At 37.4% G+C, this 26,109-nt stretch overlaps 1 protein-coding gene across 1 annotated transcript in view; it reads left to right on the top strand.

Moving 5' to 3' along the window:
- ADGRG7 (adhesion G protein-coupled receptor G7) overlaps positions 1-26,109 on the top strand; it is a 974,993-nt gene that overhangs the window by 564,059 nt on the left and 384,825 nt on the right. The window contains exon 10 of the mRNA XM_044071646.1: positions 3,284-3,439. Coding sequence (XP_043927581.1) covers positions 3,284-3,439 — 156 coding nt within the window. The remainder of the gene's footprint in view (positions 1-3,283; positions 3,440-26,109) is intronic.

The raw sequence follows: 26,109 nt of genomic DNA, 5'->3' as shown, positions 1-26,109 counted from the left end.
TTGGGATAAGCCAAAAGGAGATGATGAATACCCCTACCCATGGTCTAAGCAAAAAAATTAACATTCTGTTTATTGTTGAGAAATATCTTCAAATCAAGACATTTATTGAAGTTTAGCACACAGGCAGCTAAGTGTAAGCATACTAAAGCACATAGTGATAGTGGGAAAAGGAGTAAAACTGAGGCTAAAACCAGAAGTATAGCCCTTCATATAAAGCAAGAAAACAAAGCAAGCGAAGTAATGAGTTAAAAAGGGGCAAGGCAGTTGCCGTGAGTCATACTGAAAACAGGAAATTATTTAATTCTGTAGAGAATCTGTATACTGCCCCAGCCTTGCAAGGTATGGCATAACTAAGAAAGTGATAATAAATACCATAAAGAAGCACGTGATACTTCTGCAGCATATTAGCATGACAGATATTAGGGCACCCTGTCATTTAATATTACTTCTAATTCATAAGTCTGAAAGCTGTTTGATAAAATGACAAATAGCCAAAACTATATGACTGAAAGTTACAGCATTCCAACCCAAAATATCAAAGCCATTTGGTCAAATATTACACCCCCATTTACAGACATCCTAGTGTTGGACAAGATGTAGGCTGATCTGGCATTTTCTCACAGCGTGTACATATCATTCATTACAGGGCCATGTTGTCTACAATGTGACAATATAAATGGAAGAGGATTGTGGACCCTTGATATTCTTAAGCACATATGTTATGAGTTGTGCAGCTGCCATGTATGGCCCTATGTGTAGGATAAGAGACTCATACAGCATAAGTGTTGATTTTGTTTTGAAGCTGTGGCTATTGCTGCTGGATCTACACAAAGTGATGTTGTTCAGAAGGCCAGAGACTATTGAAGGTACTGATGTGGCTACATCTGAAGCACCAAATGAGGGCATCAGTCAGATAATGGATGGTATGTTCGAGACACAGGGCACAGTTAGCTACAGTTCAAGTGGTGGATTCAGACAAGAGAGGGTTTAAACATGTCAAAAGGTACAATATCCAAGCTTTATGGGATCTTCATGAGGCCAGGGCACAGTTTACTAGTAAGTACAAGTTGATGTGTAAAAAAGGACTTGAACATTGCCCTGTCAGCAGATTCCTGGTAATATATTCTTGCTATCCTGAAATGGGTCTACTTCAGAAGACTGACAAACCAAAAGACTGAATCCCAAAAGACTGAAAATTCAAAACACTGAAAACATTTTTAATGCAGAGGGCAAGACCCCTGCATCCCATCATGTGGGTGCTAACTATATATACCAAATCTAAGATCACATAACAGTAGAGAAGGGGCAAAATCCATCATTTAGTATTTGAATTTTCAGTCTTTGGGATTCAATCTTTTGGTTTTTCAGTCTTCTGAAGTAGACCCCCTGAAATATGCTACAAAGTCTGATAGGTGCCATTTCTTTGGTTGACAGTCCTTGTTTAACTATTTCTATACACCTGTAAAGCTTAATGTCATGTTCCCAGCTATTACCTAATCTTTTTGGTGCTGTAACTCAGGTAGGATTGGTACTAAGATACATATCTTTTGGGACTGTCTAGAATTGGTAATATTCAAAAAAGAAATACAAATAGCTTGTGGTAGTTCTGGCCTGGTTTAATCCAGTTATCCCTCTGTTTCTTTTGGTCGTGATTCATCTATTAAGTTGTCAGTTATTGACTATAAATTCCTAAATTTAATCATGATCACTAGGTCATAGAAGAAGGATGTTTCTCCTCTAGTTTCTGTCTTTAAATTTTAATGTCTGAACTTAAAGATATAGAGACCCATTTTGAAAATGAGCAGGACAGAATGAAGATAATCAAAAAATGAGATTATTGGCTCTAATGGAGTAAAAGTACAATTCTATAGGTACTGATTGGGGTACGGGTCAATTTCCCCAAACAGTATTTGATTTTTACAATTCCAATGTTTAGTTTGGATGATAATATTCATTATAGGCATGAAAAGGATTTGCCAATGGTCTTCAGCCAGATAAATATGAAGTATATGTCATTCTGTTATTTTAAATTTTTTTTTATATTTTAAAGTGATTGTAAAGCTTTTGTCTTCTTAGTTTATTTCTATGGTTTGTCTAATAAATATTGACATTTATACTTGTAAAAAGTTGACAATATATGTTAGATTGAAAAAGTAGGTACCTGGCAAGACAAGGCCACTGATCTAAGAATACAGCTGGGCATATTGAGGATAGAGATCATAGAGGTGATCTGACCTGCTTTAGCTCTGCAGGGACAGCAACCTGCTGTCCTTTTTCTTATGTTCTCTATAACTGCATGTAGTTATCAAGGTTTGGACTAACAAAGGCTGCACAGAGTGTAAACGTAATCTGTTTGCTTCTTGTCTCCATTTTCTGAAGGTATAGCCCAGCTTTCTGCTTACTGCTAAATCTGTCTTCTCAATCTCATCCCAATTGTCCAGTCCAGGTGTCATAAACAACCCATATCCTTTTCCTGCTCTTTTACCATCAGTTCTACTCCTTCCTCCTGATACCTCACATCAGGGCTGTTGTGGCCAAATTTTACATTTGTTTATATTGAACCAAAAATAATACTTTCCTGCCCACTTATTTAGGATTTCTTTATCCTTCCATAAACTTCCCCATCCTCTACTGTTGCACCTGTTTTTGTTCCATCAGCAAAGAGATTGATCATGTTCACTTTCCCTCAGATATGTCTGAGAAAACATGTCGAATAGTACTGGGCCTAATGTAGCCACATATGGTACTCCACTAGTCACTCTCCTAATTCTGACCTTGTCCCCCTCATAACATCTGTGTCCTACCATGCAACCATGCGGCTGTCCAGTTTCTCTGCCTTGAACCTACCTCCAGTTTTTCAATCAGCCTCCTGTGTGAGACAGTATTAAAGGCCTAACTGAAGTTCAGGTAGACCAGGTCTAATGGTACTTCCCTTCCAAGTTCTTCTTTATCCCAACCATAAAACTAGATCAGGTTTAACTGATAGCTCCTTCTGGAAATGAACCTATGTCGGTTGCTGTCCTGCAGTTATTTTTTAAACATATTTATAAAATCATCATGTTTTACATTGTAACATGAGTTGCAGTTGTCTTATTCAAGAGTGGAGGAAGCTGTCCTCATATAAAATCAATTTGCCAGAAGCTTGTTTGATCTAAGTGTGATCATATGGGTATAAAGTAATCATTATTCAAATTATGGTACATGTGTGTAATTTGTCTATACAGGTGAATAAATAATATGAAATAGCTGAATGCATGCAATTTTCTTCTCTGTTCTTCTGCAGGACTTGCCTCCTTTCACTTTCCTGAATGATTACAGCTGTGTTTCCTGGAATTACAGTGAAAAGGAATGGAGCACTTTAGGTTGTACTAAAGACGGGAATGAGACCCATTTTCTGCTATGTAGTTGCAGTCATACCACCAACTTTGCAGTGCTAATGGTAATATGGCCCTTTCTTTTACCTGTTTATCATATGTCAAAGAAAATCAGTTTTTTTAAGTTATGACTGATATCTGTGGTATCAAACATTTAGAATTTCTGTGTATTTAAAAACACTTTCAGCTCAAAGCATAAGTTTTTCTTTCCTGGAAATGTATTATTGTACATCGATTAAAGTATCTGAATATCTAAACACCTGTGACAGTAGTTTGATAAACGAATATGAGTAACTATAGGGCAAAGTCATAGATGCTAGAAGAGGGTATAGCTAGACAAATAGAGGAGAATTAGAAGGTCTAAGATTCAGAATAAGTGTATTGGGACATTGGCCTTCATTCATTCATTCATTCATGTATTCATTCATTTTCCAGTAATGCCTTTGCACAACTCAGGGGTGCATGGGAGCAAGAGCCTATCCCAGTACTGAGTAGTTACAAGAGAGAGGCACTAATCCTAAACAGGATGTTAGTTTGTCACAGGATGCACACATAAAATACTCAGTCACCCATGGCATGCATAGTTATGGCTAGTTTGGTGAACATCTAATTCAGCTGTGGCATGACTTTGAAATGTGGGGAGAAATTGGAACACCTTGAAAAACCCATGCAGACCCCAAACAGAAGCCACCCAGACAGAAGTCGAAGTTTTTAACCAAGTGCTAACCACTGTGCTACTTTGTTTCCGCAGTTTTTATTACTGAAATATTTACATGAGAACAAATCTACTGAGGTATTTTAAAGTAAGGAGGGAATAGCTAGAACAAGCAAAAGTAAAACCATGCACAGAATTTAGATACAGAATTAATTATTTAGATACAGAATTAAATGGACAAAGTAAGTTGTTTGCCTTTTTATTAGTTTTTTGTTTGTTTTTATGTTCATAAATTCGAGCTAAGCAGCACAGTGTCCCCATGCTACATAACGGTGCACCGCCTATCACGGCGATTGTACCAGAGCAATGGCAAATGTGGAGCAATAAATCTACTGAAGGAATGAAGATAGGATAGTCCAAGCAATCAGCAGACTGGCCATCTCGTTGACACCCAACTCTCACTTCCACCATAAAATGAATGGGTAAAAGGGCTCTTATCCCAGTGCAGGAAGGAAGGAATGATTCATTTGGATGCATGAAAATGGAAAAAAAGAGTACTGGAATGCTATGGTCACTAATTTTCCATTATAATTCTTTCTTTGAAAAAAAAAGGAAACATTGTTATCAGCACACCTTCAAGAAACATACCGCAGTATAAGTGCTGTGAAAGTGTTCTGATTTCAGTTCTATCTTAAGGTATAATTCTTGATAATCATTTGGATTTGCTATGAAGGAAGTTGTTGAACATCTTCAAGACTTATTTGCTTTGGGTGGGAGTGTAGCAGCAACAATAGCTTTACATCTGGCTAAAACTGGCAGCTTTGTATACACCACTCATCAAGGTATCAGGTGGGCAAGCAGATGTATGCATCATATGCTACTGTTCTAAACACTAGCGCCTGACTGCAGTCAGCTGAAGAGATGTCAAAGTACTGATTGCTGGCAGACTGGACAGCAATTGCCTGGAGCACAAACTCACAGAAAATTTATATGTGAGAAAAATCTCTTAAACTTTAAGTTAAATAGCTCTTTTTCTTACATTATAAATGTGTAGGGCTTCATGGCAAGACTTTGACTCTGTTGTAATTCACCTTCAGAATTGCAATCAGAATGGAGAGAAACAATTTAAATGCAAATAACAACAAAGTGGAAAAATATTAGAAAAAAGTGTTTTCTTGGTTAGCAGGCCCCCTTGAATCGCACAACTTGTCTATATAACAACTGCAAGGTTGCACCATCTTGGAAAAAATGAGAAACCCCTGAGACATTATCAGCCTGGTAGGGGAAAGCCATGACTGATGCATTAATCATCACTCATACAAGAGTCAGTCATTAGTGAAGAGAAACATGGCATATATGCTTAGCCATAGCACTGAATACTGCAAATTCAATACCACAATTAGGTTACATTGAAGCAACAACACTGTATAAAACTGTCTTTCAGGTATTATAGACTTGAAAGAGACAAGGTAGTCCACACAACTAGTGCTGCATGTATGAAACAGTAGTAAATCCAGCAGTCCGCACTGCCAATGTCAGTAAGTTAATTTGGCATCCTGCCTTACTACAGAAGTACAAAGTATCAAGCATTAGATTTTTAAGGACAGTTATGACTTACCATACTTTAACTAGTTCTGATTTGTACTACTTTTCTCTATAATTTTAAACAATTTTGCTGTGCAGTTATAATCAGAAATATCAGCCTCATCTTCAGTCTCACTTCTAATAAATTTAAGTCCCCAAAAAGTCAGCCATTGTGCTATTTGAAATTCTTCAGAATCTGAGTCAGTCTGGTACGCTGCAAATTAAAGAATTGGAGGGAACTGGTAACTGCATTAAGTACTTGTCTGTTATTTCCAGTCTTCCTTGCAAGTCTCAAACACAAGCATTAGTATATAACACCCCCGCCCCCCCAGTACTCAGTCTCTGCCACAAACTTTCCAATCACTTCACACCAGACACTTGGAAAGCTACTGGAGTGAATCTGTTTATTTCAACTTTGAATAATCATTTCCATGTTTCACTTTTCACTGTATTTCACTGGAAGAAGCATCATGAGACCAAAAGAGGGAGAAGACTTAGCACAACATTCATTTTCTTCCTCCAGGAGCAGCAAGTCGATTGATTTTAATTGTAATTTTACTTTTCACTGTATTGGAAATGTCTACATTCTTCAAACTACATTCAATAAGGTCTACCATTTTGTTATAATTTTTCAGGAGACAGAGAAAGAAAGTTTCATGGCCTTTATTGGCCCCACTGTGCAATTTGGCTTCTGGTTACTGCCGGGATCTCATTAGTACTGAATCTGTTCACATTCAAGTCATTATATTAGATCTCAATCATTTTACTGTCTGTAGCATCTTGTCACTGACCATATACTCAACTGAGAAAGGAGCACTCTCTCTCTCTGCCACCAAAGCTAGAGTGACTCTGTAATAGCCCCTGCTTGCTGGAGTAGCCTTTTGTGTCATGTCCTGTCAGAATGAACAAAAATGTAATTTAAAAATAAAAGAGCATCTCAGCTGAATATAAATGTAAAAGCTTTAAATATATTTAATAAGATGACAACTTGCAATAACATCAGCTATTTCAAGATTGTCTATCTAGAAAATGTTAATATAAATGTATACTGTTATGCTATCCTCTATTCTTTTAATTTATTCAGTATTCTTGACATTTATTGCAGTATTGTGCTAATTTGATTTGTCTTTGACTTGTATTGGTTATAATGTACCTTATAATCATTGTATAGCAAAGTTGCTCCTTCTGTCTAGTGTCTCAATGCAGTTATGTTGTTTGCATAACACAGTTGCCCATTCTGTCTGTTTCAGTGCATTTTGTGCTGTCTGGCCTGGGTTGTGCCTCCAGTATACCTTTTAGAATATAGAGTTACTTGGGGTGTGGGTAAAGTAACTGAGAGGGTCTTTGCACTTGTGAGTAAAATACAAAGCTACCAGCATATCTGCCTTGTTGCTTTTCTGTTTTAAAGTCTCTTGATTGCACTAGTATTGAGCAAAGGACTTTCATTTGTGCCCAGTAGGGCATCTGTACTTAGTGAGGTGATACTTGACTTAAATATGTTTGGATGGAATGTCATTTTAAGTGACATGTTTGGGACAGGCAGAACATATAGTAAAGAGCTGAGACATCCGAGTACCTTTGTCCCAGCAATGCACCCTACTGTACAAAGCTTTTTAAGAACATGCAAGGATGATATCAGACATTATTTTGATGATGCTCCATGCAGATTCAATAATTTGACATCTGCAGAAAGGCGAGCATTGATAGATTTGATGAATGATGAAAGACTGGTTATTAAACCAGCTGATAAAGGGGGGGGCAGTTACAGTTATGGACTCTATAGTATATATTCAATTGACTAGTCAATGATATCAATACTTTTTTACCCATTTCCTTTCTGATGGTTAAACATTTTATATGCAAAGTTATCAAGAGATTAAAGGTTTTGAAGGAAAATTATATACTAGATGATGATTTATATGAGTTCTTTTTTATTGAACATCCAGTGATTCCGCTCTTTAAAGCTTTGCCTAAAATGCATGAAAATACCTTACACCCACCCATGAGATCTATAGTTTCAGGGTGGAGGTGGATAACAGAACATCTGTCCATGTGGGTAGATGAGAAGTTAAAATTTCTTCTTGAGCTTTTTCCTAGAATTTTGAAAGACTCTGCACAATTCTTATCAAAATGATATGAAGCATGCCAAGGTCTCGATTTGACCGATATATTGCTAGTGACATTGGATGTTAACAATTTGTTCACGGTCATCAGCAATGAATTTGGGCTAACAGCTGAGAGAGAGATATTGAATAACAAAAGAATATATGATGATAATACTAATACTCTAATTTTAGAGGCACTCAAACTAGTATTAGAAAACAATATTTTTATGTGTAATGATTCACACTATAGACAGAAACAGGGTGTTGCCATGGGCACACACTGTGCAAACTCTTACGCTAATATAGTAGCCTTTTGGAAGATCAGAGAATTTTTGGGTATGAACATCAGTGGACAACATCACTTATTTTTTATGTTAGATTCGTTGATGATATTTTCTTGTTATGGGCACAAGATGCCACTGAATTGTTGAAATTTGTTGACTACATAGAAAATACTACTGATTTTCTAAGGTTTTCCACCAGTTATAATTATGATACCATTGCCTTCCTGGATATAACATTAAACAAGAACATACAAGGTAAATTAGATACAACTTTATATAGAAAGGCATGCTGGAGAAATCATTACTTGAATGCATGTAGTATGTATCCCAAGCATACTTTTTGTAATATTGTTCAGGGGCAATGTTATAGAGTGTCTCGATTATGCACAGACACAGATGTATTTCACAAAGAACTTGATGTGTTACATGAACACCTATTGGATAAAGGTTATTCAAAGGAGAAATTAGAGAAAGGTAAAGATATAGTACTCTAACATAGGGATGACAGAGCCAGACCTTGGTTTTCTGATAATAATGTGCACTTTGAGAATAGGACAAAGACATTCCAATTTTGATGAGAAGCCTAAGATAGTGTTGCGCTATAGTAATAATATACAAGAAATTTGCAACATTATTAAACAAAACTGGAAAATTCTTAGAAGTGATGATCGTTTGAGGGATAAAATAGATGTTGTACCTAGGTTTACCTTCAAACATAATAGTAATCTTAAGGACATGCTATACCATGAACCTGGTTTGAGAAATAATAAACATGTATTGTGTACATCTACTGCTCATGGTAGGCTGGGAACTTTTCCCTGTAGGCACTGTAAGGCATGTGCCTTTGTCAATGGCCTTAATTATTTTATACATTCGATTACCCATAAGAAATATGTCTTTGAGTTCTATGCAGATTGTCACACAGAGAATGTGATTTACTTAGCACAGTGTAAATCATGTCACAGTTTTTATGTTGGAAAAACCAACTGCAAGTTGAAAACAAGAATTCTGAATCACTTGTCATCCATTAGACAAAAGGATGAATGTAATGCATTATATTGGCATGTTTCAGCTTTTCCAGATCATGTTTTTTTTTATGGTGATGCATATTGTCAGTATGGACAAAAATGGGGGGGGGGGTGATGTTGCCAACAATACAGAATATGTAGAGCTTAAATGGATTATACAATTAGCTGCTGATAATCCACCAGGACTGAATAACTCTGTCCCTTTAAAACCAGTCTTAATAAGAAGGTGGGTTAAATACAAGAAGTGATTGGGTGTTTTAACTTATTGTTTAATTTTTAACCATATATAAAGATGTTTTATTGAATGTAAAATTTGTCTAAAGAAGGGTTTTACCCGAAAGCGCTAACATTTTTACAATAAATCAGTATCGGCCAGTTTGGACTCTGCTTTATTTGTTTGGTGCTGTTTTTACACGTTTTTGTGAATGGAGTCCTTAAGGGAAGTCAAGAGGCTTGTGATTTGCTTTACAGTTAAGTTGTTTGCATAACACAATTGCTCATTCTGTCTGTTTCAGTGCATTTTGTACCTTCTGGCCTGGGTTCTGCCTCCAGTATACCTTTTGGAATGTAGAGTTACTTGGGATGTGGGTGAAGTAACTGGGAGGGCCTTTGCACTTGTGAGTAAAATACAAAGCTACCAGCATATCTGCCTTGTTGCTTTTCTGTTCTAAAGTCTCTAGATTGCACTAGTATCAATGTAGTTATCTTTTTCGGGAATGGCAAAATTTGAATCTGTAAGACTAAGCATTGTGCTGTAAGTGACAAAACATTTGGAATTAGTGGCAGGATTTTAACTAAAAATGACAGAATATTTTATTTTCACCTGTGCTAATGCCAACTGCATAACACATTTTTCTCAAAACACCATTGCTGCAACTGTTGTTTGGATGCCTTCCTCTTTTTACTATTCACGTTCTCAAAACACTATTGCCACAATTGCTGGATGGATGTCTTCTTTCTTTTACAGTTAAGTATCTTGTGAAAAGAAATGTGTTGCTTAAGCTCTGCTTTTCCACCTCAAAAAATTAATTTCAGTTGGTGTCAAGCCCAGAGTTTGCAAAGGGCAGAAAAATGTATCTTCTTTGAGTAATATGCATCGGACATCATTTTTCCAAAGATGTTTGAACAAGGTGATGACAATATGACCTCCAGCTGCTGTCAAAATGCAGGGAAGACTATGAGAAAATTGGAAGTACTTGACACAGAGATTTGAGCTCTGTCTCACTTCGAGTGGCCCCAGTGACAAATCACAGAAAGCCAAGTGTTCAATGTCTTTCATGTTACAAGTGGGGAAGCCATCAGAATAATTAATGTTTTTGCTAATAGACAAGGAGCAAAGCATTTTGGCAGTACTGGAAGCTAAATTCCAGAATGACCATGAGCCAAAGAAGAAGCTCCCCTGTGTCAGGCTTTCACTTTTGTCAAAAATCAAGGACAGAAGAGACTGCAGATGCATACCGTAACTCTGAATGTGGAGAGTTTTGTGATTCATTAATCAGTGACAGAACTGTGTATGGCTTGATTAATGGCTATGCAGGAGACAGGTTGTTAGGAGAATTAAATATAACAATTGAGAAAGCCATAGATGTGTGTTGAAGGAGAGAACTATTGAATGGCACAATTAAAATAGCTAATTATTGGCATGGGAATGTTTAAAAATGACACAAAACCTGAAGCCTGAAAATAAAGTCAAAAAGCTCTAAAAATAATAGAAGTAAAAGTCAAAAGGATGTACATGATCATATAATGCATTGCATAAGATGGTGTCTAGTACATAACCAACAGTAAAATGCCAATGCCTGCATAATTGTTGCGGCTGCAAGCATGTAAAAGAGGCAATATAAGGAAAAAAATCAGGTTTATAGGATGTGTGGCACAGTTGTCTCTTTTACAGGGATAAGCTTAAATCAGAAACAGTGTGAAAAGAGAATAATAATGCTCCAGAGATACATGATGATGATGATATAAAACTGAAATGCTTGTGAGCACTGTGAAAATTATTTCAGTGAATATTGTGCAAGAAAAATCAAAAGCAGGAGTCAAGAAGCGATTGTCAAATTTTCAAATATTTTTGTCACATGCTAAAAAAGAATTGTAGAATTACAGTGCCTCATCTAATCATGGAAAGATTACTGACATTTTATTTTCTATTTTAATTAATAGCTCAGATCTATGTGTTGTGCAACACAGAACAAAATACCATAGACAGGAGCTATGCATAAGATGTGGAAATCCTAAGAAACTGATTGCATGAAAGCATGATGGTCAAAATGGCACAGTATGGAGCAAATGAATGCAGAGTAAGATGAAAATGAGAAATGCCATGCAAGCGAGAGACACATTTGAAAAAATTAGGAGGGCAACACAGTGGAGCAATTCAGAGATGCATAAAATGGCAATGCAGCATGCCTGTGCACACCCAGTTTGAAAATCATTATTTACAAAGCACACAGCAGGTGCCATGTTAAACATAGCAGTAGCCTGTATTGAAAGCCAGAATCTAAGTCAATGTTGACAATGTTGTATGTCACCAGCACCAATGAATATGGCCCAGGTACTAACTTACATAGCAACACCTGACCCAGCAGTAGGTAATAAATCACTTCACAGTTGGCAGGGATATCCTGCAGGACCTAATCAAACTATATCACTTATGAGCAGAATCAAGGGGTATGCCTGGTATACACATTCCTTTGGACACAGCTATGTGCAGCATTGACCATCCTAGCCACAGGGACCTTCCAGTGACCTGTGGGAAACATGCTAGGTGTATCAAAAACCCTTCCTTCATGTTTACATAACCAAATCCTTGACATCAGTGTCTATAGTACGTGATCAAAACCTTAGGTTATAGGTTCATAGGTAGATACTAGGCTATTGGTCCTAGGGCCTATATAAACCTAGCCAAAAAGGTACCCTGGCTTTCGCCACCCAAGAAAATAATTTTCCTGTGCCCCTTTTGAGCAGAGCCACAGAAGTGATCCCTGGGGTGAATTTCCTATTTCTCATCCAATCATCAAGATTTTTCTTGAAGAGTGCCAATGAGGAGCTCTGTTTGACATAGATAGGTAGTCTGTTCCAGAGTATGGCAAGTCTCTGGGACAGGAATCTATCACTCCAGCTTGATCTGTTTATTGTGGTGACAAGGTTTAGGTCCCTAGAGTGTGTAGCTCGGAGGGATTGGGATTTCTTTAAGTGGAGCATGTCCAACAGCTCCGAGCTTGGGATTTCTTTAAATGGAGCATGTCCAACAGCTCTGGGTTTGACATAGCTTTGTATGTTAGGCAGAGATCGCCTCTGAGTAGGTGATATGAGACGGAATAAAGCTGGGGTTTTTGAGACGGTCTGTGTAGGGCATCTATTTGAGGCCAGTAATCCTCTTTGTGAGGTATTTCTGTGGCCTTTCCAGTTGTTGTAGATGTCTTGTTAGGTACATACCAAAAGGGGCATTGTAGTCTATAATGGGTCTAATGAGTGATGAGTAGAGGGGAACAATGACCTCTTTTTTTCTGGATGAGAAACCTTTTGTGATGAGGTGAGGTACATAGAAGGATTTCCTGACCACTGTGGCAATGTGATTATCAAAGGAGAGACTACTGTCCACCTGTGTCCCAAGGTCTCTTATCACACTTTTGGCATTAAGTAGACTACCACTTATGTGAGTTCATGGGTACAGAATTTTTACCAAAGGGGATGACAATACACTATTTGGCATTGAGTTTCAGGCCATGGCTTTGACACCAGGCATCTGTCTCAGTGAGGCCCTTTTGTAGTATGTCCACATTGTTAGGAGTTTCGATTATGACTCCTAGTTTACAGTCATCTGCAAACTTTGTTAGCCAAAGACCTTCTGTGTTAGCCTGTACTTCAGAGACGTAGATACCAAGCAGGAGAGGACCCAGGACTGAACCCTGTGGTACTACACTTGTCACTGGTCTGAAGTCAGATTTGGAGCCTGCTACTTTCACAGTGTGGGTTCTGTCCATGAGCCAGTTAGCAACCCATCTTGTGACATAGGGATTTATACCTAGTTTAGTGAGCTTATCTATAATTCCAGAGTGGGGGATGGTGTCGAAAGCCTTGGCGAGATCTAAATAAGCTGTGTGAACCACCTTACCCTCACCTATGGCTTTGGTGACTGCTTCAAAGAAGTCAGTCAGGTTTAGGAGACATGATCTGCCTTTTACAAACCCAAACTGGGTAGGATCCAGAGTTTGGAGATTACCAATGTCTTTGTTTATGAGTTCCATGATGATACGTTCCATGCCCTTGCAGACCAGGCTCATCAGGTTAGTGGGGCGGTAGTTCCCGGTGTCCATTGTGGCTCCCCCTTTGTGGAGTTGGATAACCATCGTGGTGCACCATTCACTGGATACAAAGCCTGAGGTGAGGCTATGATTAAATATGGTACTTAGGCAGGGGGCCAGTTCATTCTGTAATTCATGTAGCACACAGCTTGTCAGGTCCCATGGATGCTGTGTTCTTGGCTTTGGAGAGTGTTTTTTACCTGTGCAGCCATGATTACAGGAACTTTGCATTCTTCCGGTATAGAGATGGGCTCTCTAGGGGGTGAGAGGGGGGTAAAGTTAGCACTGAACCTATCTGTCAGGATGATGGCAATATCAGTTGGTTCTGTATATTTAGTGCCATTGTGCTGTAACTCAGAGCAGATCTGAGTGTTGCCATTGAGATTCTTGACATAGCTATAGAATGCTTTGTGGTTGTCTTTAGAGTCAGTGGCAGTTTTGTTTTCGTAACTAGCTTTGGAGGATTTTATGAGGGATCTCAGCTTCTTACTGACGTGTTCTATCAAACACCTAAAGGTCGATCACTAAATATCGAACCCTTAAGATTGAAAACATCTGTTTCCACATTGGGAAATAATGCTGTTGACCAAATTAAAAAAAAAAGTTTTAAACAGAAATGAAGTATGGGGGCTTCACCCCCACACCCCCCTAACTAAATATACCAACTCCAGGATCACTCTACTGCAAAGAAAGAACAAAAAATGCGTAATGGCCAAATGACTCATTTCCCTGTGTGGAAATGGCCATTCACAATTTTCAGACTTCGACATTTAGTGATCAAATAACAAAGGAGAAAGAGGACACCACACACTTTAATTTTTCTTTCCCTTCCCTCATATGTCTTCCTAATTAACCTTATTATTTTGTCAGGGAATGCAAAGGCTTCTATTATCCTACTCCTAAAATCCCAGCTTACTGTGTTGAATGCTTTCTGTGCATCAAGACCCACCAGCAACGGTGGTATTTTCTTACATCTGCTTCCCTCTAGATCACCATTGTTCTGTTAATGTTACCAAATGTTTGCCTTCCCTCCACAAAACTACATTTTTCGATATCTATCAATTTTGACTTCACCTTTGCCATTCTTTTAGACATTATAGACAAACACTTTATAACCATGGTTTAGAATTGAAAAGGGCTATATGAAGCCGGATCTGATGGGTTTCTACCACATTTAAGTATTAAAGCCACCACAGCTTTCTTTCAGAATGTTGGTGCTTCACCTCCTTTTAAAACACTGCTAAACAAGACCTTCCAGATCTTTATCACTTTCATCCCTCCAAGCTTTCAAACTTCCACAGGAATGTCATCTATTCCTGGAGACTTTACTGTTGATTTTTTATACATCACCATTTTTATCTTGTCTCCTCCTATCCTATCTTGTCTGTTAGTAATTGAGCCTCATCTGCCTTTAACCTTGGCATATTTAATTCTTCCATAAACATTTCTATTTGTACTTTTCCTTGATTTTCACATTTCTCTGTTTTATACAGATTCTCATAAAATTTCCAAAATATTTCTAATACCTATAAAGGATCTCTGGTTATTGTCCCTAAACTTGGTAACAACCCTTTCTACTTTCTGTTGATTAAGCTGTTGTGCTTAAAGTTTTTGTGCTCTGGCGTTATTATCAAAAAACAGTTGCTTAACAGCAATCTTTCTAAACTCACACATATTATTGAGGTAATCTCTTATTTTCTCTTTAGCACTCAACAGTTGGACACGAATAAATCTTAAGCAAAAAAAAAAAAAAAAGAAGCAAAATGAAAATTTCTAATAGGGTAATTATCTGACCAAGCCTTTAAAAAATGTAGTGGGACAAATGATGTGTTTTTTATATTAGTGAAGCTACTATGTTCAGATTGGCGGCAAGATAGTCTGAGGGTCTCTTACCCATATATCTGCTTATGTAGCCCTACATGCCTGGGCTGAGGTCAAGGAGTGTGGAGAGGGTTTTTAGATTTAGTACAGTGGTTGTAGGTCAGGTTATCCTTTTTTTTTAATTTATCCAAGTCTTTTGGGTTTCTAAAACCATGACGGGAGAGAACCCCATTCCTAAGTCAAAGTACGATTAAAGTTCATGAAATTAGTATTGCTTCAGTCTTTGATGTCAGCCAGAAGTGCTGTTCACAGCACCTGCAATGTACCCAGTAATGATTCCTTCTGCAATTTATATGGAGTTACATGCATCGGTAACATATCTAAATACAACTGTAGATTTTTTTTTATAAGACCCGTTGATCCTACTACAATTGGAACTGTCTGCGTATCCTTTCTTCCACATTGCTCTCATTTCTGCCTGCAGATCCTGTTATTTTATGACTTTGTGTCTCTCTGTATGCAGGACACTGTAGTCCCTGTGTGTCAATTTCAATGACCAATGCTACTTTTTTCTTCTTTTCATGGACCACTATATCTAGTTTTCTGGCATCTATGTTTTGAACTGTTGGTAATGAGTGATCCCATGTTATGTAGACTTCATCATTTTCTGTGATGCTTTGTGGGTCATGCTTCCAGTGTTTTTCAGTCAATTCAATACCATAATGTGTGCACAATCCCCAGTGCAATAGTCTTGCCACATTATTATGCCTTTCAGTATACAGTCATTCTACCATTAGTATGGCACAACCAGCAACAAGGCATGTAACTGTTTCCAATTCTGTTTTACAAAACCTACATTTTTCTGTTTCTTCCACATGTTCAATGGACTTTGTAAACCAACGTGTACATAGCCCACTATCTTGGGCTAACAATATTAACTTCAGTGGCGGCTGGTGACTTCAAATCAAAGAGGGCTGCAGGAGAGAGCTAAATGGGTGGTGTCAATGGGAAGGGGTGCGGCCAACTAGAAAGGGGAGGAGCTATGCTCAAAACCACAAAAACTAACTAAATACACTGCCCTGGGTGCCAAACCATCATTATGAGAGTCCAATCAAGACAAAATTAAGTGTAGAAGAATAAAAATATTTCAATGCATTGGCTGCATGACAGCTTACTTAATATCTAGATCGAAACAGAAAGGTTGTGAGGCATGAAAAAATAAATTACTTTTTAAATACATTAATGGAATGCCAGTCAAAATCAAGTATAAGAAAAACAAGCAGCACTCAACTCAAACCACTTCTTGCACTGCAGTTCTAATTATAATTTATATTCAGCTTTATTAAAGTACCAAGTAACATGCTGAAAGTAGAAATCTCTGATGCCCCCACTTGTAAAAATGTTTCTTATCCAAAAAAAGACCTGCTGCCTGACAACTATCTACTTGTTTCATGGGAAAAACATGATCAAAGTAAAAAATGAAAAGCAAATAAGAAATAAGCTCAAGATACATTGCTTAAAAGGATTACTGTACAGGTTATGGACCACACGATTGGCATTCTGTTTAGTTTACGGGTAAAGCCTGCAGAGATGACTGGAAGTCTCCGAGTGTAATGAGCTTCTTAAAATAATGTAATTCATTCTTTGAAAATCTGGCGGGTTGGGAGGTATAGTTCAGCTTGGGCTGTCTTTACGTTTGCCGCCCTTCCCCTTCACAAAATCATGGTCGAATGGAGCCTCCCCCTGCAGCCATTCCAATGATACATTACTTGGCTATTTCACTCCATTTACCATAAACACTAATGTGCATACTGATTTACTTCTATGATGATTTGGACTTCATTTGAAAGTTTTATTTTGCATTTTACAGCACAAACACCAAGACATCTGCTAAACAAACTTAGCATTAAAACTCACATTCATTGAAACAGCACTGAAACCCACATTCAAAGAAAATACATTTTACCAGTGGCAGATAAAGATTAGTTCTGGGCTGTTTTCAAATCATAGGCCCCTTGCATGTGCTCTTTGATACACCTTCCCACTGTTTTGAACATTTTTTCAGTAAACAATTAAACAAAACGAATGCACCAATAATGACAAACCTGCCCAATTCAGAACATCTTTCCAGTAAACAATGAAATAAAATACATGCACCCATAAAAACAAAAGTGCCCAGTTCAGATCATTTCCATCATAAAAGTCTACTCAAATGTCTACAGTCCACCATTATCAGTAAATATGCACAATTCTACAGTCCACCATTATCAGTAAATATGGACAATTCTACAGTCCACCATTATCAGTAAATATGCACAATCTCTGAAGAAGTAAAAATGTCATCTAAATAATTCCACATTAAATAAATCTGTAACTAATGAAGACGTTGCTGTGAGCAAACACCTTTATATTTCATGGTTTCATTGAAAAATAAAGTGTCTGATGCCCCTGAGGAATAAATTGCCTATATTACATTAAAAATGATAAGCTAGTAATATTGCAATAGGAAATGGATGGCAAACTGATAACAGGCTCATAGTTAGTATTTTAACTTTCAGTACAGCAGCATTCACCCCTTGTGGGAGTAGAACCAACAACCTTCTGCATCAAAAGCAAGTACACAACCTGTTGTGCTATTAACAATGCAAACTGACTTAGCATAAGTAGCACTAAGCTTCTCTTCCCTTGCAGCTCTCAGCTCCTTGTAAAATCTGCTCAATACTCAACTGCATCTCAACTTCGCAGCACAAGAAATCTGGAAAAAGCCACATTTATTGGGGGGGGGGGTCAAAAGGCCAAAAACCAGGGGCACATTAAACATTGCTTGTATAATCTTGGAAAGTTGCTAGAATAAAATGCTGTGTTACCACCATACATTTTACTGCCAAGGTCCCTGTGCAAAAGAGTCAGGGCAACATACCACTATGCCAAATCAGCTACTTTGTGAAAGAAAAATGCTGTGTTACCACCATACATTTTACTACCGATGTCCCTGTGCAAAACAGTCAGAGCAACATACCACTACGCCAAATCAGCTGCTTTGTGAAAGAGAGGAAGACTGAAACTTAAATGGCTATCATTTAATGAATTCAGTTCTCACCATAGCTGTCAACCTCTTAGCACAAAACACTTGGACAAACTCAGTAATGAGGGAATACAGCCCTCAAAACATATTCAGTGAATTCAGTTCTTGCCATAGCTGTCAACCTTAGCACAAAAAACCTGGACAAAGCCAATAATGGGGTAATACAGTCCCAAAAATAAGGACAAATTTCAAATATTCATCTTATAAACTTACAAAATTGCTAGACTAAAAGGTTGTGTCACTATGTATTTTCTGAAGAATATGAAGTCTGAAATTCCAATGCCTGTGAATTTTACTTCTGACGGAACAAAAACAATTTTCAGCAGAGGCCCAGGGAGAAATACTGCAGGCACATGTCTTTGTAAAATGGCAGGCACCAGAGCAAATCCACACAAACAGAAGGATGAGATGCAGACTCCACACAGAAGGCACCCCAGCCAAGAATCAAACCAGAAAACTTATAGCTGTGAGGCAACAATGCATACCGCTCAACCTTTTTGTACAAGAAATCTGGATAAAGCCTAAAATAATAGAGAATAAAGGCCCCGAATTAGGAACAAATTATAAATACTCTGAGAAAGTTGCTAAAATAATTGGATTCATGTTCTTGTAAACTTATAATGTTGCTAACATAAGAGGATTTGTGTTAGCAAGCATTTTCTGAAGGGTGTGCAGACTGAAACTCAAATGTATGTCATTATTTAGTGACTTAATCCTCAGTGATTTGCCAGAAAACACAAATTTATGAGAAGAGACTAAAAATGTAAAGCAAAAATCGGACATTCTGTAAAAATCTGGACAGCTGAGTGGTATGCACCTGGGTTGTAGTCAGGGCTCTTTGTCCTAATATGTCAACAGAGCTGGCTGAAACTATAGTCTCTGCTGTCTATACTGGGTCATCCAGGATGAAACAAATTCCTTTGTAAGATGTGAAATTTGAATGTGAAATAAATGGTAAGACCTTCATGATCTGGAGGAAATTAAAACAAAATTTAAAGTACTTAAGGTTATTGAGGGCAGTAAACAACATATTGGTGATAGTGCAGGGAGACAAGACTAACTCTGGAATAAGGACAGCTACATCAGAGGATTGAATTCTCCTTTAAACACCTTCCTGTTTTAGGCAAGCATACTCTATAAACACATTTTCTTCTAGAAACTAATATGGATGAGAAATAACGAGGGCCATTGCTGAAGGACATTAGGACCAAATTGTGTCACTGTCTGTACCACACAAGGTTTGATTCTGTTGAGTATTATCTGTATACCAAGAGCTCAATTTATGGCCTGAAACTTTATGCATTAAAACAATAGGCAGTAGTCTCTGTAGTGAGTGAAAAGACTCATTAAGAAATTATATTCTTGGATTGCTTTCTCAGATGTAAAATTAGTGTTACATTACTTCTAATCACAGTGCATCATAGGATCTTAATTACAGCATCAATTATTTAGGCTGTGAAAAATGTAGCCTTTGTGTGTATGGAGCCATAATTAAGTCTGTTAATATTTTTTCCCTTGAAGTTGCCCTAGATGTGCTAAGTATTCAGCTGTGCCAGAAACAGAAAGGTTTGCTTCCTGTTTATTCCATTTTCTGGCACAGCAATAGGGATCTGTCCTTACACACACATACAAACTGAAAACGCTGAATAATCCAAACTGGTAAAAAGCACGAAAAACACGCCGGACTAGCAAGGAGCCGTTAAATCTATTTATTTATAATAGATTTAACAGCTCCTTGCTAGTCCGATGTGTTTTACATACACACACATGCTCACACATGCGCTCACACACATACACACACTCCTACCAGCCCTGCATGAACCGGACTAACCACACACACACACTCCTACCAGCCCAACGATCAGCACACACACACACACACACACACACACACACACACACACACACACTCCTACCTGCATGACCAGGACTAACCAGCGACCAAGTAAACTCCATCCAAACAGCGAGCGACCACCAGATGATCAGCTACATAATCCTGCATGTGACCCAGCTGGTACATCCACAAAAAAGCTGCTGCTACTAAATCCACATCCACAACCGAGCCCAAAACCAGCTACTTCCTGCATGCATGCTGCTACTAAATCCTGCATGCTCCTTCACCAAATGACCGATCAGTTCTCCCGTGCACACACTGTCTCGCAAGTCCTGCGAGAGCAGCTCAGTCCTCTTATTGGCTCTGACTGCGGCTGAAGCAGTCAGGAGCTCCTCTGTGTTGTGCGGTTGTCACCTCACAGAATCCTGGGTATCTCCCAGTAATGATTGCTTTGTATGTCCCTATCCGGACTGCTGGTAAGGCAGTCATGAATTTTTTGTTTCACAGATATTTTTTTTATTTTTTTTTCTAGGTGGGAGGGCTGCAGACCGGCAGTCCGATAGGATGAGCCGCCCCTGATTAACTTTGCATCTCTTGGTTTGAATCTGCCTCTCCTTTACCATTCCTGCATTTGTTCCTTATCAACATGACATTTTTCCAGACGTTTTCTATGCTTGCAACTATATTTATGCATTTTCCACATTTCTTGTCTTCTCATCTGGTCCTTCACTTTTGTTTTTTGGCACGTTCAGTTGCTGCCTGATTTTTATCTACTTCTCGTTTGATTTCCATTCCTGCTTGACACCAATATGCTTCTGCTAGACCAAACAGAGCAGTCATTTAGATTTATTCTCCTCATGTTTCAAAACTTTCACTACATTTGGGTCTTGTGAGGTCAGCAGATATGTGTGCAGTACCATGATGGCAGATCTGTACATGTAATCAATTTCAAGGAGGCCCATCCCTCCTTTGGAATGGGTCTATATTATCTTGGTATGCACTGATTTTTATAAATCATTTGGTGAGCATGAAGCATCCTTCTTGTTTTCCTGTCTAATCTAGTCAATATATTTTGGGGCTAGTCAATCACTCCAAAACTGTAAGTTAGGATAGGAAGAGCAAATTGCTTTATAGCTTGAATTTTGTTCCTAGATTTCAACGTTGTTTTCAGGGTTAAAGTCTTCTAATGTATTCCTTACTAAGTTTTGTTCACATTTGTTCATGTTTTATTGTTGATCCTTCATTAATTCCCAAATATTTATACACTTTCTCTTGTTCAAGTTCTTTTATATCACATTCTTGTCCCAAACTGATGTTTTCTTGGTTTTGCAGTTTTCCTGCTTTAAAGGTTGCTTTTGCACATTTATCAAGACCAAATGACATATCATCTGAAAAAGTTTTGACAACTTGTAGCTGTGCTTTCAGTTCCTCATCTGATAAGCTCATCAACAAAGAGAAGATTAGAAGTCTTTACACTTTATTGTTTTCTAGGAGCCAAATTCTATCCATGGCCTAAGCTGTTAAGTAGGCAGCTTAATGGGTTAAGGACAAGACGGAATAACAGTAGTGACAGAGAGTCACCCTGGACTATCCCCCTTTGAATTTTTATCCTTGGAATAATAATTTGTCCTTTATAATGGCTTAATTGCAAAGTGGTCTGCCACTGTTTTATGGTCACTGTAATGTAGTTGATCAGTGTAAGGTGTGTCTTATACATTTTTAAGCACTCTTTTATATTAATGAATGTGAGATGCTATCAAATGCTTTTTTATAGTCAATCCATGCCATACTTAGATTTTTCCTCTTTTTACAGTTCTCCACTATGACTTTATTTAACAGCAAACGATCCTTTGTTTCATATGACTTTCTTTTACTGCCCTTTTGTTCTACTGCTATAACTGAGTTTTCTTATAAATAACTATAAACTCTGTCGGCATCAATTCCAGTGTATAGTTTATATGTTGTCGGAAGGCAAGTTATTGGTCTATAGCTTTTAGGGTAGCTTGAGGTTCACTCTTAAGTGAATTGTTTTTCCTGTGTTAACCAGGTTGGTATCTGTTCAGGGTGTGCATATAAATAGTTCTTACTTATAGCTAAATCTTCATGCAAATATGTTAATACTTTTAACCAGAAGTTTGTTAAGTACTGCATCTGAACCTGGGGTTTTCTAGTTAGAGGCATTTCTTAACTTTGTTTCAGTCTCTGGCTGTTACTTCATCCCATTTCATATCCTGTACCTTTAAACTTCTTATTCTTTCTTTTACTTCATCTATCCATTTAGCATCTTTGTTATGTTCCACAGGATCTTCATAGATACATCTCCAAAATGTATCTCTTCTATTTTGGTAGTCTTTCAATTCCTTTTACCTTGTTTCCCAGTTCTCTGTAAAACTTTTTTGGGTTATCAATAAATTGCTTATTTTGTACTTTTCCTTTATATTTATCTGCGTATCTTCTAAGTTTTCCCACCTGTGCTGAGATTTTTAGTTTATTTGCAATATTGCATGATAGATCCTGGTCTGTTCTAATACTGCGCATTATTTTTATTACATCTTTCTTAGTATTTTTGTTGATCTGTTCCCTCTTCTATATTCTTCTAACAGCAACATTTCTTGTCTTAATTGCTTTATAGTTTTCTCTATTCAATACTTCCATGATGGTATTCGATTTCTCCTCTTTCCTTTCCCTTACTACCCTGTGTTTTTATGGTAGAACTTTATCAGCTGTTAATTTATATAAAGCTGCACAATAATATATCCTGTTTACTTCTGTTATATCACATGGATCTCTATGGACAGACTAATTACTGTATTCATTTGTTTTATCAAATTTCTGACTTTTTGGGTTTTATTGACCTTCTGCAGTCTATTTCTCTCACTGACTTTAGTATGTCTAGCTACCTCTATTAAATCAAGCAACTCTTCTCTTAGCTCATTTTCTTCTAAACTGAGGGCACATCTTTTTTTTTCAATTTCCTGTGAGCATTCTATAAAAAGTTCTATAGCATCTTGCTGTGGCACATTCTCTTCAATTTCATCCTGTGCCATCCGTTGCTCTGTTGTATGGGAATTCACTGGCCTATCATTCCTCAACACTGACTGCATCAGGGTTTCCACAGTTTCCTGTTCCTTCCCTTGCTGTCCAGCTTCAAATGAAAATTTATACTGGTTTCCTGTGGAAGGCTCCAAAATATCTTCATATGGCACCTGACCAATTGCTTTCCATTCCACTGTTTTCCCCTTATTTTGGATATGTATTGCTCTATCCTGTTGTGGTGCTTTCTGAATTAGATTTCTACACTAAATCCTTCACTTCACAGGTACTCCATAGCCTCAGTTTCTATTTCTTTAACTTCTCCATTACTAAGCTCCTTTTCTGCTTTTCCTCTTTGTCTTCTTATTTTTGTATTGTAAAGTTTTCCATGTCCAGATTCCTTTGCCTGTATTTTTCTTCAAACCTCTTTGGTGTTGCTCTTTTTGTAAAGGTTAGTTTTGCTTTCTCCTTCACATAAATATTACACCATGTTAAATCTCATTTTCTTTCCCATGTCCATATTTCTTCTTCAGAAGTCTCCTGATCTTCCTGTTTCTCCTTACTTAGGGGACTCACTCCATCATGCTGTGATGTAACCTGTGTTAGATCTTCTACACCAAATCCTTCACTTTGCAGGCACTCCATAACTTCAGCTTCTATTTTTTAACTTCTACTTTAGTAATCTTGTTTTCTACATTCCCTCTTTGTGATATTATTCTTTATTGTGAAATTGTCCATATCTGGATGCCTTTGCCTGTATTTCTCTTCAAATATTTTTGGGGCTGCCTTCTTTATATTGATTAATTTGGCTTTCTCCTTTCCATAAATATTGCACTATTTCAAATCTCTCTTTCTTTCCTATGTCCATATTTCTTTTCCATACTTTTCAAAAATCTCTAAGTTTTGTTGTTTATATTTTCACACTTCTTCAGATGCTTCTTTTTCCAAACAGATCAAAATTTCTCACTCTATATACTGTGTTTCACAAATCTGTTGTATTAATGAATACAAATTTTTATTTGAAGCTTCTGATAGTTTTTCTTGTGGAGGTATTTTTCTTTCCTCTAATTTCTCTCCTAATCGTTTTGTATATCTTGTGTCTGGAAATTCTGGGCTTTTTGCATAATAGTAACAATGCATAATTTCTTTCTAATCCTCAGTAGGCCACATTATCATCTTTATGGCTCTTCTTTAGCCTATTAGTTTTTGTGGACTACTACTTCCTTCTACAACAGGGGGGCCATATTCCACCTGGTCCTGGCCCTGGCCCCATTGTTGGATTGTTTTTGTATTTTGAGAAGTCTACACTGTCATCTTTTCCAGTCCTGGCACCATTGTGCCTACCAGGATTGGGCACTTTTTTATCCTGGGTCTTGTGCACCCAGCTATCTTTTTTTCTTTATTTTTAACCTACTTCTGTACATGATATATGCTATATAAATACAGTCTATATATCAGTATCGTCTTGGTGGGATTTTGTAAAAAACAGGGTCCACCTCATGAAAGTACTTACCAAGACTTGAGGATGAATTTGATTTCAGGAATACTACTATCCCTTGCTTGCTGACTTATCTCTCCATGCAGACCCCTACTACCCTCCCTTGCTTGCTAACTTATCATCTCTCCATTTGGACCCTCAGTAGGATAACTCACATGTACTGGAATACTGCAGTGATAAGTACAACATGTACTTTTAAGTTCTTACATAACTCTGCTATTTCTGCAACTGCAATATGATAACTCATTTGCTTCCGAGGTCTTTCAAAAATAGCTGAAATTGATGAAGCCTTGGAATGAGTTATAAATGTGCCATTTTGGTTAGGGGTTTTAACAAGCAACAACATAACATCAGACTGTCTAATCTAATGAAGAAATTGAGGTCACAAAGATTGAATCTGAACAAATGTCAGACTGGTGTGTCAAAGGTAAAGTACATTTGTCATCTTCATACTGCTAGCAGACTACAACCAGATGTGGCAAAGCATATGACATTGGAAATATGCAGACTCCAAAAGATAAACCCTCATTAATGTGATTCTTGAAGACTGTACAAGTTTATTCTCAGCAGATGTGACAGTACTTATAAAAAGCTAATTGGGTAGAATGTAGTCTAGTCTGAATAACAAGCTAAGAGTTCTAATCTACTAAACACTTGTAACTGCTGCATCTTGACTTAAATATGTTGCAGCATCATTACTTATGATGCTACGAGTGCCTGCAAGCCACAAAGCGCTAGAAGCAGTGTTGCTACAAGAAGAAAGACCTATTGCTTATTTGTCAAGAGTTTTTTTAACCAGCATCTTTACTGGTTTTATTAAGGCAATATATGTGCATTTATGTTTCATTAAGAATCATAAAAATAACGGTTCGTATAACATTTTCACATAATGTTGACTGTAGCAACATTCTTTCTATTCTTATGGTACTTTACTCCCACTATAAGATAATATGCCTTTTTTGCAGGACATAGTGCTTATACACTATACTTTTTATTAAGTAGAGAAATTATTTAAAGTTGCACATATTTTTCATTCTGTCTTTCACTCATTTCTTAATTGGGATGAAAGCCAAACATATTTTAACCAATATATTTTTACCTACCTCCTCGTGCTTAATGCTGTTTACCCTTTGTTATATGCCCAGCACACATAAGTCCAGTTTCCACACATACTTATGCCCAATCTATAGAACCTCCTTTTTCTGTACTGTTATTATTTATTCTACTTATAATACTGCGCTTCCATCTTTTCTCCTAAAATACTCTACTAGCAAAAAGGCAGAAACTTAACAAAACCTTCCACAGTTAGTCCTTCCATTTAGAAATAATCATTCTGACCTATTTACCTTTTTATACATACTGTATCATATAAAATGTTGTCCTCTAAGGTGTATGATGCCTATCTTATACTTTCCCCATTCAAATGCAATTGCCACCTACAGGTGGCACCAACTATTTTCACAAACAGAGGGTAAAGCAACTTAGGTCAAGGACGCAACAT

Source organism: Protopterus annectens, chromosome 5.part0 (assembly GCF_019279795.1).
Source record: "Protopterus annectens isolate FY-2018-M chromosome 5.part0, PAN1.0, whole genome shotgun sequence".
In the NCBI taxonomy this organism is placed as follows: Eukaryota; Metazoa; Chordata; order Ceratodontiformes; family Protopteridae; genus Protopterus; species Protopterus annectens.
The sequence above is the reverse complement of the archived record's forward strand: the minus strand, read 5'-3'. Positions and strand labels throughout refer to the sequence as shown.